The 14,931-nt window shown below is 32.8% G+C and overlaps 2 protein-coding genes across 2 annotated transcripts in view; one reads left to right on the top strand and one right to left on the bottom strand.

The window, feature by feature from the left end:
• The window catches only part of LOC138711716 (uncharacterized), a 36,174-nt gene extending 35,457 nt beyond the window's left edge, over window positions 1-717 (bottom strand). Inside the window, exon 1 of the transcript XR_011335432.1 lies at window positions 545-717. The gene's annotated coding sequence lies outside the window, so the exon portion shown is untranslated. The remainder of the gene's footprint in view (window positions 1-544) is intronic.
• Window positions 1-14,931, top strand: part of LOC138711727 (pecanex-like protein 1) — a 165,111-nt gene that overhangs the window by 49,470 nt on the left and 100,710 nt on the right. The window contains exon 8 of the mRNA XM_069842889.1: window positions 6-236. Within this exon, the coding sequence (XP_069698990.1) occupies window positions 6-236 (231 nt within the window). The remainder of the gene's footprint in view (window positions 1-5; window positions 237-14,931) is intronic.

Raw genomic sequence — 14,931 nt, 5'->3', positions numbered from 1 at the left:
TGCAGAGTATTATATTTTATGCTGTTCGCTCCTCACGTCTGGATGAATGGCTGAATTCTCCAACCATACTTGAAGCACTGCAACCGATGCTTGATAAAAACTTCGTAGATCTCGATCCTGTATTTAACATGAATATTGATGAGGATTTTGATTTTCGCGCTTCTGGAATCACTCGCAATAGTTTCTGTAATGTGTACTTGGACTGGATCCAGTTCTGTGCCACCAAAAGAGAGAAGGTGAGGTTCATAATTTAAATTCATGACCTAAAAATATCAGTTTGACACTGTAAAATTCTTTAATTCTTACATGTCATATAGTTAAAGAATTTCCTTGTGTGTTTATAATAGATTGCTATTGACAAAATGGGATCGTATAAGGATCTTTTTCACTGAATTTTATAAATTGCATTTGGTGTTGCTAAATTATTTTTATTGGTCCAAAGAGATAGTATTTAATTTTCTGTAATTATCATTCACAAAAATTTAAGTTTCTTTTTGTGTTTGGGGATTAAAAACTAATAGTTTTAATTTGACATATTTATTACCCAAATTAAATTCACTCTAGTGAAGAACACTTGATTTGGTTTTAGTCCCACAGAATAAATATATAGAGTGCAGAGTGTTGTTGATTCACCGAAATTCGAGAGGTATGTTGCCATCATGTAATGGTTACATGCATATAGTATCTATTGTTCACACCGTTGCTTATAGAGATGGCCGAGATTTCACAAACCGATATTTTGTCACAGGTATTTTTTTGTCACAGATAAACCTGTGACTGATGACGCGAAATATCTGTGACAAAATATCGCTATCGAAATCTGCTCCGTATTCAGTACTCTGTGACTGTTGCAACGTCTGCGACTGATATTTTCTCCTCTACGTCGTGGGTTTACGCATGCGCATGATACAATAACAGCAATCGGGCGGTGGTATTTGATTATTTTTTCGTGATATTTTGTTCAATATTATTTTTTTCAAAGTGATGATGTGTTGCAAAGTTATTAGCGGCATTATAATAATATAATCATGAATCTGACATTTTGTTTTCATATTAAGTCTGAATATATGTTTTATAACTATTTTATATATTCCCCCGAGATCTTCACATTTTCATATTACTGTGAATATATATTAATGTATAAGTATTTTCCACTCAATTCTTACGCAGTAACAATATTTTTTTAGTTATACTATTAATTACAAACAGAATAGTTACAGGAGCCTACATTATTTTATTAACTTTACATGTACTTCTCTCATTTATGTATGATCCAGTTTTAATGTATAGCTCTAACACGAACAGTGCAGGGTAGTATTAATTAAAATAATTAAACTTAAAATAAAATTATTTGTAATAAGTTCATTACCGGTATGTTGTTTATGATTATTAACTCTTAGGAAATCGCACAGTGCTTTCTAACATTGGTACTCGTGTGGGGTGTTATTTTTACCCAATTAATAGGCCTAATCAATGTTCTAAACTTGATATTTAGTAATACTTATCTAGATATTGTTACAATCATCAACTTGCAAGTAATTTTCAACTTTTAAATATAATAATATGGGGTAGTGAGCAAAAATTGTCAATTTTATAAATTCCAAAAAGATCTGACATCTAGCAGACACTGCTCCAACAAATCGTTCTCATTGCCCTTGCACACTTTTAAAATAGACCTACACTTACACATAAATGGGTTAATTAATTACCAGGGAACGGATTTATATGGACTAAAAATATATGAAATATGTAAATATATATGTAGTTATTTTTACCAAAATATGGAATTAAATATGGATTTTTACCAAAATATGGAATTAAATATGGACTTAAAATTATAAAAAAAATGACTATGTACGTTAAATATTGGTACATTTTAATCAAACTAAACAAAAAATATAATGGACGTACCTTATCTTCCAATGTAGTTTCAACAAAACACAATTTTTATTGTCTGTTACCATAACAATAGGTTACAAACATTTCTTTCAAGTGCTGAAAAGTGAATCTTCTTCTATTGTCTCTGAGGATAGATTTATACTGACTAAAAGAGCGTTCGACGTCACAAGAAGTAACTGGTACATAATTCAATTTCACAATGTCTGCTGGGGATAAGTCCAAGTTAATCTTCACTGTTGATTCACCACTCATCACAGCAACAACCTTTTGTAGTTCTTCATATCCAGGGTTTTTTGAAAGTACAGTGTCCACCTTAGCTCTTACTGCATCTGCAACTTTACCTCTACCACGATTCAGTTGTTCCACAGTACTATTTATAATTTCAAAACTTTCAGATAGTGAAAGGTGCCTATTTTGGAGACTTTTGAGCGTTTTTATGATGCATGAAAATGTATGCTGAATGTGAGCTAAGTCATTCTTCACACTTATGTCACAGGTAACTGTTTTCGCAGTATCAATTGAGACTGCATCTTCAGAGTCCAATGCAAGGAGAACATTGTTAATAGAGTCTATATGTTCGGCATAATATTCAACTGCTTCTAGCCATGTACCCCATCTAGTTAAAATTGGCTTTGGTGGCAATGGAATTTCAGGGTACATTTCTTTCAACACGTTAACTCTACTGGGAGCTTTGAGAAATACTTTTTTCACTGATGAAATCAACAAATCTACTTTAGGGAAATTGTCTCTGACCACTTCTGCCACACGATGAAATGCATGCGCCACACAAGTAAAATGAGTCAATTTAGGATATACAACAGATAATGCTTGTCCAGCTTTGACCATATAAGGGGCAGCATCGCTAATAAAGAATAACACATTATCGTACATAATACCCTTTGGCCACAGGATACCCATAGCTTCGTTGAACAGTTTAACTATAGTTTTGTTATTGCACTTTTCTAGAACATCACAATGTAAAAGAATTCGTTCAGAATATTGTTCACTTAACAAACCGATAACTACATTACCAACAAGTCTACCTTCTTTGTCGGGAGTCTCATCAATGGAAACCCAAATTGAACTATCTTTAATTTCATCTCTTATCTTCTGTATTGTCTCATCGTAGATGGATGGAGCATACGTCTTCCTAAGTGTTGACTCATCCGGGATTGTATGTTGAGTATATTTTTCAAGGAATTCCCTGAAGACCTTATTCTTTAGTTTGTAGAGAGGAATATCAGCAGAGATGAGAGAACGGCACAGGTCGATGTTAAACTCAGATCTTACATTCGATGTTGTTGGTTGTGTTAAAAACAATTGTCTCTGCTTGGAATTTAGTCGTTTGTTGGCCTGATGTTTACTAGTTGTAATGTGTTGTTGCACCAGGAACTTTTGTGTAGATGATACTGCACACTGACACAAATTACAAAATAATATTTTATTGTCAGTTGATAAACCATCTTCTTTAAATTCTGAAATGTAACTTGTTAGTTTTGATTTTAAATTGACTGAATGACGTACTTTTGGCATATTTACCGTCTTTATAGTATGATTTACAAAACTGAACCTATGTGTACTCTGACTGGCATTTAACTGTTGAGCTGCACAACTGAAGTCTGTTAAAAATTTTAAATTAAATTAATACAGTTTTGTAACTTACTTTCCCATTGTTGATAGGACTGCTAATTTTCAAATAACTCTGATGTTAAAGGGATTACTGAACATGTGTTTAAATCTCTATTGTTGAAATGTATTTTTAAAAGTTAATGGAATTTTGTTTTGTTTTATTGTTAAACCTAATATAATATGGACTGTTTTATATGAAATATGGAAAATATATGGAAATTAACGAAAATATGTACTAAACTCTAAAATATGGAAAAATATGGAAAATAAAAGTAGGATTTTTCAACCCTACACATTGTGAAACATAAAGATAATGCAAAATATAAATTATATTAGCTTTATAAGTAAATATGTATTTACATATAAATCCTTTCCCTGTTAATTACATTTGAAAAAAAGGGGGTATCAAACGTAAATCATGTTAGTTCACTCCGTGTCACTGAACGTTATGCTCTTCCGAACTTTCGAAGCATTTCTCACAGGCCGACAACAGCACCTATAGAATTAAAACCGAACGAGATAAAACTTATTTGGCTAAACTAACCTTGAGGTAGTTTCCTTCGTATTCCCCTTATACACCTTGCATATACGAATCTGTGACAGGTTAGGTATGGTTAGTTTAGGCTTTGTTATGCCTTGGATATACGATCAACTGCATCTCCACAAACAATCAAATTCAACGATTTTCACTTCCTAAATCACCGAAACTACCTCAGCGCTAGTTTAACCTGAGGAACTGTCTCTCCACAAAAAAATTCTTTATAAATGCAATGATTTTCACATCCGAAATTGCCGAAACTACTTCAGCGCTAGTTTCACCATCTTATTATAAATGATAGTGATTACACGATTTAAATAATAATAATAATAATAATAATAATAATAATAATAATAATAATAATAATAATAATAATAATAATAATACCATTGGTTACCAATACTTTATCTTGTGTAAAATCCTGTCTGAACAACTGTCTTGTTCTGTAATTATTTTCTATTGTTTTTCCGAATACTTATGTTTCGTTAATTTTTATTGACTCAGTATTATAATGTTAATGCACGACTTAAAATAATTTATCGATTATATTATATACAATAAAAAGGATCAATTTTTAAAACGATTAGGATAATCACATAACCTCAATTTCTCCGTATCCAACTACATTAAAAATTATCAACTGATTCCATATCTACAATCAACTACGATATAGACCTCTTGGTATATAAGGTTAACTTTTTACATGTTACTGTTCAGCTAGATTAGTATTTATTTGTTAATGGTACATGTACATAATTTATTTGTTGGATTTTCCCATATAAACCACTGAAGTGTGGCGTGTATAGAGAAATCGTATTCACATTGCACCAATGCACTGCTCTTCAATATTTCCTGTTAATTTTTATCGGTGTGACAAAATATCGGTATAATTCATGCATATTGTGCTCACTTAGCGCCTAGATCATATATACTAACAGATAGCTCTTTTATATAGGCTTTAGGGTTTGCAGTCGAGGCCGGCTTGATGTAGTTCAATAATCGTCAACAGATGGCACAATGACCAACACCATCACGAGACACGAACTCTAAATCGATTATTTCTTGCTTACGAGATAATCTCGGTATGTACTGTCGACAACTGATGACCATGGATAAATATTATTGGCCTATATGACCTTGGCAACTTGGCAAGTTCGGAACATAGACAAGTTCGGAACGAGACAGCTATTTATAGTTGTCACGTGGGCGAAGCGACGAGATAAGATAAAGTACGCCTTTGTATTGAATATAATTCAGAAACTCTGCCAGGCAAAGCAATATGTAGACCATGTTGTAATGGTACCGTATCGGGCGGCAATAATATGATTCGTTATCTCTTCTGTTTTTATATATTTGTCGTGAATATTATTTATATTATCAACTGAGTGTATAACATAATTTATCCGTTAATTGATATTTTATTAATGATAAATCCAAAGAACAATGGAAAATAAGGGACTGAAAAATAAATGAAATAAGAGAATTTGACGTTCATGATTATGTTGTCGGAGTTTTATTATACTTTACTTAGAATTATTTTAACTTGCGCCACAAAAGCGTATGAAAATTAATGTTAACATAACCTATTTAGTTATGATAGTAGTATATTGGAAAATTTGTGCATATAGCCTGATTACAATATATATAAATAATACTATCCTAACCTAAGCAATAGTAGTCTTGTTTATTTCATACATGTTCGTATAATTATACAAACACAAGAATAATCTAGTTTGCAGCCTGTGATGTCTCGTTTACAGTATTATATAATATACATATTACGATATTTACTAGGTACTTTAACAATATATAGTTAATAATATTATAAAGTATACAGGCCTAATCCATTACCAAGAAATACCCCTTCCCTCACATTTTCAATACTGTTTACCTCAAAAGGCCTTCACACCTTATTAGACACTGGATTAAAATAGTCATGTTCATGTAGGCCTACAACATTACATTTTTTTGTCACTACTCCTGATCCCATTCTAACAGTTTCAGGTTTTGTAATTTGTAACAATACTATCAATACTGATGGGTCATTCCATAGAGACACACATAACATTTTCGAAGTAACTATGATCGTCACAGGATATTTAATTAAATACTTAAGAGTTTATGAAAGAGACATCACTGTCTTTTAACGTAAGCATTCCAAAATATAAACAGAAAATCTTAATGAAAAGGAATAATTAATAATGTAAAAAATATGAAATATTATATGGTGTGACATATGAACATTTTCTTGCCACTTAATTTATTACCAAAATGGAAAATGTTCATATTATTGTGCCAAATGACATAAATAGTTGTTTTCCAAAGAATTAAGACACTTGTGTAGTACATGTAACTGCTGACGTACTTTAATAAAAATAACAGTGCCATTAACAAATAAAATATTACGAATTATATTGCGACACACGAACATTTCTGCCAAGTTGATTACTATTTTTTTCAGATGCATATCGAGATTTATACACAGTGCCTACAGTTCTTACTATACAAAGCAACACTTGATTACACTAAAATACACATTCAGATTTAAAATGTCCTTGGTTATTTACAACCATATGTGGTGATATCTCCTGTGTAATATCATGTGATGAATACACCAATATAGGCTATCTACTTTTCCTCCCATTTGTAGTACTTTCCTTTCTTGAACATCACGGAAACTTTAAATTCGCCACCACAAGCTTTTGTAACTTCCTCTGCTTATCTGACGTCCTTTTTAAATTGATTATGTAACGATGTTGTATCAACTACTAGGTTATTTAGCCTCGATGGGATTGGTGATAGTGAAATGATATTTGGCGAGATGAGGTTGAGGATTCGCCATAGATTACATGACATTCGCCTTACAATTGGGGAAAACCTCGGAAAAAACCTCAACCAGGTAACTTGTCCCAATCAGGATTTGAACCCGGGCCCACTCATTTCACGGTCAGATGTGCCTACCATTACTCCACAGCAGTGGACCGAACATGGGTTATGTACAGTTACCCTTAAAAGGAATGAGACGACTCTTGGTCGTCGGAAGTTAAAGTTCTACAGCGCGGTTCACTCGATATCGACGTAACAATAAATACCATGACATATACAACAAGAATTGTTACAAGGACCACAACAAGGACAAGGACCAGAATAAGAATCACGAAGAAGATAGCGATTTAAGGCCACGATTTCACAACATAGCTCGAGTCACAAAATATCATTGCTTCTCTGTACCGAATGGCAAATGCCTGCTATGGGATCTACATTCTGGACTGCTGCTGTCACTGTCTTGTCTCGGTAGCTCATATAGTAGCGTGTCGGTTCTACTATATAACCGAAACGTCTCGTGTTCGATCCCGGGTAAAACTTTCTTTATTGAGGTGTAATTAATTTCTTCACAGTTCCTCGACTGTCTAATTTGTCGAAAAATATGGAATAATTTATGCCCAAATTCTGGGTCTTACAAGTGGGCTGAACCTCGTCAAAAAAAATCTTACTCGGAAGTTAAAAGTATTCTTCCTGAAACAATAATCATAAGAAACAAAACGAGACCTGTTAACTTAAAATCTTGTCCACATGCCATCAGCTTCTATTACAGCTCTAAGTCAATCCGGCATGGATGTCACAAGATTGTGCAATAGGTTCTGATCCTCGGCGATATCTTCCCAAGTGTCAATAACTTGATTCCACAATTCGTCTCGATTTCGAGGGCGTCGGTGGGCATAGGTGGCTACTCTGTAGTGACATAAACATAGATTATCTCTCGGAACTTTTCCGTAAAAGTAAATTAAATTCACTCCTTGAAACTGACAACCTTAGTTGTAGCGTAATTTTCCTACCAGCATACAAACTGAAGTAGCACAGCCATTGATAAAAGTTTTGTACATAGAATTAGACTGAATTTCTATTCGACAGAATCTATAATCAATGGCTTTTCTGAACATGATAAACAAATCCTAAGTGTTTCCAATGTCACTGAGCAATTTCAAGTATCTAGTGATTATTTACATTTATGTCTACAATATGAATCTTGGAAAAACGTATATGATACTGGTACTACTGGTATTAAGGGTAAATGTATTGTATCTTTCACTTAATTTCAGAATCACTTCAGTGGATGTTCTCCACTGAATGTTGTGAAAAAATTCAAAAGTAAAAAAATGTAGATAATGCAGGGACTTAAAAAATCTAATGTATTAAAAAGAAGAATCTCTATGTAATGAGCTGAAATGTAATGATCCTTATGTTCTTAAATACTACAAGAAGTACAGTGTAATTTATCAAAAATAATGAAAGAGGGAAATAGAATACATTTGAATAGAAAAGTACAAAATTCAGATAATGCAATTAAAGCTATTCGGAATATTATTAAAGTTAAACTTGTAGATATTCTAAGAAAGAAAATATTTTTCCATTAAAACAAGTGATTATAAAGTAGAGGATTCCAAATCTATTGCAAATTCTTTTAACGTCTTATAGTATATGGTACAGAAATATTATTGACAACTTAAACATTAAAGATTTTGCAAAAGACACTGCAATTGGTTACTTAACAGTTGCATTTAATAATTAGTATTAATATATGTAATTAGTCAATAATTGCAACATTGCTTTTTCATTCAATCATAACATGAATAAAATTGAATGCACATTAAATTAAACACTATTGGAAACACGTAGATAAAATAGTTAAAATCAACTGAAGGGGTGAGAGTGAAATAATCCAAAGCCACACTTTTAACAAAAAGTGTTTTGTGCGAGTGCATTTCTTACACATACGGGAAAGCTACTAATAAAATATTGTAATAATTACTCAGCAAATGACATAGCCTAAGGACTCTAAACCTTTGTAAAAGTTTTGTCTGTGTGGCTTAGGAATATTTTTAAATTTCATTTTAATTGTTAGTTTTTAATATATATGCATTTACATTGTATATGTGTGTGTGTATGTAAATGCATTCACTAGATTAACGTTTATAATATTATAACTTGTAATTTTGTATTGTCTGTGATCAGTTTTAATTTCAGGACTTTGTAAAACTCTATTTTAACGTTACTTAACTATTTCAACATTACTTAGACAAAAAAAAATCGTTGACGTAGACTAAGAATCGAACTCGCTCTCTTCTACACAACAGGCAGAAGTCTTAGTGTCTGAGCTATTGAAACGACACGAAAGCTTTCCTTTCTGTGCGGAGTGTCGATCTAGTCATGAAGGTCCATTGTCGATTTTACTACACGATTTACGTATATATTTATATTTTATTTACGTAATATTATCATATTTTTTGCAGTATTTGAAGTGAATTTCGGAACGATGGTCCAAATAGCCTGCATTTAAGTAACTCAATATTCGTTATCTTGTGTATCAGTGCTCTGATCTCTGATCATGCGCAGTGTCTTACATCTGAGACTTGGGAATATTCAATCGTCTCATCCTTTTCCAGGGAAACTGTACATTAATTCTTTTGACTTTCGGTTAGCTTTCTTAAGAATACACATAAAGAAATGTAGTGCTTTCCAAGCTATCCTTGTAATATTAGTGACTTATTTCAACCAGTTTGTTACTAAAATATATACAGTACCTAAGTGTTTACTTGTGGTACTGGTGATCCATTTAATTGGTATGTGAGACGAATTTAATTTTGTGTTTTACAGAAGGATACATATTGATTTACTTTTGCTCACATTGATTTTAATTTTATTTGTTGTAGTCCAGTTTTCAATACCGTCAAGCTAGTTTTGCAAGGTAGTGATATAAGATTTATCACTAATTTTTTCTATATATCATACAGTCATCCACGAATAACCTTGCCTGAGAAGTGGCATTTCTATTCAAATCCTACAATAATTTTCAGTAAATATTTTTCACCGAGAAGCTATTATACATTTAATTTTACTTCTGAGACCAGTGAAATATATGCCAATTTTATTAGAAAGGTGCATGTATAATTATCCAATAGCATGATGTTATCTGCAACAAAAACTAAAGGGCAAGAAAGAAAAGAAGAAAACATTAATGCTGTGGTTCTTAGAGTTCCATTAGAGTTACACGTTCATTGTCCACTGAAAGTTGTATTTCTCTATTGAAGTGTAAAAAAGACACTCTCATAAATTATGTCAGAAACAAAGAAAGGCCCCACCCAAATATGTGGGATAATTAATTTAAAGTTATTACCGGGACTTGAAAAAAGCAATCATATGTAATGGGTGGGAAAAAAAATACTTTTTAATCGCGCTTCTATAGTTTGACAATGCTGACTATTCAGAGTTTTGCCTGACAGGTGAGCTACCATAAATTCCTTGAAGTCCTAGTTATTACTGAAGCCAAATGTGTGTCTCTTGTCAAGAGTCCATTTTATTTATACTTGTTAAGACATCATTCATAGACTAGTTACCGCTTTCAGTTTTGATACTAAATACAATGAAATTAATCTATTATTATTCGTCCTATTTATACATTTATATTGAATGATTCGGTCTACCTTCATAACACATCTCATTAACAATACTCGATAAAGAGTTGAATTAGCTTCCATGCTGCGTTGTATTTATTTTGTCATGTTCCTATAGCAGGAATATTAAATAGGAATTCCTTAAAACAGATTTATATTCACTCCTATGCCTTTATATAGAATACCAGTACATATACTGTATTTCTTAAGATTTGGTTACTTTATAAACAGTATGTTAGTGCAAGAACTCTTTTTTTCATATTTAATAATTCTGGCATGTGTCAATAAATATGCTTGAGACCTCTGTCTCTCTGAATTACGCTTTACTAACTGGAAAAATATTCCAAATTTATATTTTAAAAAAGTATTAAAATATCCTCACAATTTAGAGCATAACAATTCCCGAAATAATCATCCTACATTAAATTATTAAGATAAAAATGATTCAATCCATCGCTTGTAAAAATACCTTTATGGTCCTAATAAATTAAGAAATAATTTACATCCAACAGATTTATTTTAAAATGGCCTGCAGTTATTATTTTGAATTTTATTGTACCTTAATAAATTGAGTTAAGGTACAATACAATTTCATCAAGTTTCAAACAAAGTAATTCCATCTTTCCAACAGGGGGACAATAAATACTTAAAGTAATGCTAAACTCGAAAAACTTATTGATGCAACTTAATTTTATATTCTATACCACTGGCACCAAAAAAAAAGTGTCCTATTGTTCATAGTGATTCAAGATGAATAGTTTCTTAGTGTTTGTCCATTCCACTTTTTTTTTATTGTCCTTCCCATTTCTATTTCTCTCATTTTTAGTAGGTACTTCACATGTAGTATATGTTTTACTTTAATACATATAATGACCATGAAGATATTTGGATATGTCTTACAAAATTCTTGCTGAAGACCACTGTGGTAACATTCTGCCGCATCTGTAGTTTGTACATTTTGAAATGTTCGTGCTTCAGCTCAGAATTCAGGCGGGGGGAGGGGAGGTTGATGTGCCAATGTAGTTTTCCAGAATATAATAATATTCAAAACATTCTCTAATAGGAGGGGCCTCTGATATTAGTTCTGCAAAAAATCTGATACTGGTACTTCTGTTGCTGGTAAATAAGAAAGAACGAAATATAAAAATTTTTAACCACTTTCGAATTTCAGGTGCTTTGTGTCTCAGCTGCTGGTTTGACGTACGGTTTGTTTCCTTTAATTTTCCAGAGCAAAAACTGTCCTAAGCGAAATTTACACTCTGTAATTTTAACACTGGGAACATTTATTTTGGTAGCATTGTGTGATGCTATTTCATAATATAACAAGAGCTTTGAAATGATTAACTGCTAACTACTACCTGGGTGAAAGTAGCACTGAAGCAGTTCCTGTGATTTCTGAAGTGAAAACTGTTCAATTTATAAGGATTTTTTTTTGTGGAGATGCAGTTGATTGTATATGCAAGGTGTAAAAGTGCCTAAACTAACTGACCCCAATGCTGTCATGAAGGCCACACGAGGCCATATATCGTATGGAACCTACGATTTTTTTTAATTAATCGTATGGAACCTACAATTTTTTTTAATTAATCATATGGGGAAATGAAAATTTTGTCTGTAAGGAGCCATACGGCATATGGGTGCCTAAGTTTTGTACATGGAGATCTATACAGATCTTAGATCATCTCTTGCTGTTCCTACTGTACCTACCGGTATTTTGTTTGATGTTCATAAACAAAAAATTATCCACCTTTTCAGCACTGGAATCCAGAATTATATAAAATAATGGTTGAAAAACGAGAAGTGCTGCAAATATACACTCCAGGATTCATCGAGACAAGTGTGCATCAATGGTGGTGCTACATGGTGTATTCTTTAAATCAAACTTGTACAATTAAATTGTAAAGCAAAACAATTTTACTTCTTCTTTAATATTAAAAAAAAAATAATTAAATGACAATTGGAGAGATAGAGAGAGGAGAGTAAAATATATTTCAAGGGAGAAAACAAGGGGTGGGGTGCATGGCCAAGAAAAAAATTACCATGACAGCACTGACCAAACCTAACCTGTTACAGACTCATGTATGCAAGGTGAAGAAGCTGAGTATGAAGGAAACTACCTCAGCGCTAATCAAGATTTTCTGGTATAACTCCCTGCAAAGTTGATTTGAATAATTTATAGGGAAAAATTGTTCCAGGGCCGGGCATCGAACTCGGGACCTTTGGTTTAACGTACCAACGCTCTACCAACTGAGCTACCCGGGAACTCTACCCGGCACCGATATATTTCAAGGGAGAAAACAAGGGGTGGGGTGCATGGCATAGTGCAGCGCTAGTTTAACTCTTATAGATGAACTATATATATATATATGTGTGTATAAAGAACTTCAAGTGTCAATATTGTCTCAAAGGTTTCTGTGTAACAAACTTCATTTAGAAATGACCATCTGCGATTATGTTAACTGCAGAAGAAGGAAGAAATATTGTCGTAATATGAAGTTACTCAAATTTTCAATTAAGGACAAGGAAAGGCTACAAAAATTATTTTTGATTTCACCCTTATAAATTGAACGATTTTCACTTCAGAAATCACCGTAACTACCTCAGCACTAGTTTATGTAATTTAAGGACCAGTATAAATGAAATTTGATTAAAGTGAGAAAGAAATTCGTAAGGGAGGCGATCAGGAGGGATTGAGGTTGTCTACTAATTCGTTACAAACAACTATTATAGACTATTTCATTTGACTAACGATGATTTGTAGAGAGCAAAATACCTACAGTAGGGTAAATAATCTAAATCAGTACGTTTATGAGAACGGATATAAAAGTGCCAGGAAAATAACAGAATTACCGTATATTGCAATTAACTCTGCATTGGCAGAGAAACCGCATAGGGTATCGTAAATCTGCTGAAAATTAGAAAATTGTGTAAAAAATGCATTCAGAGCGAATTTTCCAGCCTGATATCATCTCGCCCACGTTATGGACATAATTCAATACCGTAAGATTGATACGAAACGAATACTAGAACAATTTGTTAACCAAAGACGATGTTCAGTAGTTATTTAACAACATACAGAGCAAATAAAAAAACAAACGCATATTCTAGCAAAAAAGTTCAGATGAAAAGAAAATGATTTGTAGGACCGCTTACTCGTAAAAAGAACACTGCCAGCTGTGTAGCCTACATGAAGCAATATATCAGGCCTACGTTATGAACACGTTGAATTTAATGTGGACGAGAAACGTACAGTTATTATTTATCTGCTTCCATATCGCATCATATAATACACCTGTAAAATGAAAACATGTAGGCCTAGCAAAGAGGAAACATGTTTGGGGGGGGGGGAGAGTTGTAATTCTTCCCCTATCGGATAAATTTCAGAAGACGAATACCTGCTTTTCCTTCATATTAAAAAATTGTAATCTTGTGCACACAAAATAAATTAGTGCCTTTTCGTGAGCATCATGATGTACATTCAACAAACGCAGACAAATCTGCTCTTTTTAGTATTTTGTGTTAATTGTTGCTAGTGAGGTATTGTATACTGAAAATTAAAAACAATTAGATATCGTACATCAAATGATGACAGATTATATATTGAACGCAAACAACATTTATATCAGCCATGTACCAAAATGTCATCTATGTGTGTTGATAAATTTGGGTAAAACAAGCTTCTGTATGCTACAATTTAGCGACACATCAAAGTAACATAACCTCACATTACAATGAGAAAGATATTTGGAGGTGGCATGACGTAAAAAAGTCATCCCACAGTCGTATTACTCTATGTACTTTTCAGGTACTCTGCCATCTAGTGTTGGTTATTGCAAGCTCATTTCTCGACACTAGCGACGCATAGCGTCCGTTATTTTCCAGTTGCGTCTAAATTTAATATAAGCTTGGTCAATCTGTTTTATATATGATCTAGGCTTAGCGATATAAAATATCGGTGTGACAAAATCACAGATAAAAGTCACAGATATTTAATTGTCACAGTCACAGTTGTCACAGATACTTGAAAATATCGTTTAAGCTCAACTCTAGTTGCTTACGGGATTACACAAGCTGGCGCATAGCACGATCGAGAGTAGGTCTCTGTGAGTCATGACAATTTCTGCCGCTAGGTTCGCCTCTCTGCCCTATGAAATGATGAATAGTACCATTACAAAGCATTGTGCATCGTGAAAATAGTTCGATTAATTGTGCATTACTGATTGAGTACGAATATTATAAATATTCCAAGCATATTACAGTGTTATTTGAAGTTTGTTCAGCTAAGTTATATTCGAAAATTATCTGTGTTTTGCTATGTGAAGAACTCGGTACCAACAGGTCGTATCTTTATAGGTTAAGGTAAATGTCAAAGTTCTCTCATATAACAAGCAATGCTATGTTAAAAGTGGCGAA

The sequence above is a fragment of the Periplaneta americana genome, chromosome 2 (assembly GCF_040183065.1).
Source record: "Periplaneta americana isolate PAMFEO1 chromosome 2, P.americana_PAMFEO1_priV1, whole genome shotgun sequence".
Classification (NCBI taxonomy): Eukaryota; Metazoa; Arthropoda; class Insecta; order Blattodea; family Blattidae; genus Periplaneta; species Periplaneta americana.
Note: the sequence above shows the minus strand (reverse complement) of the source record. Positions and strands in the feature narration are given on the sequence as shown.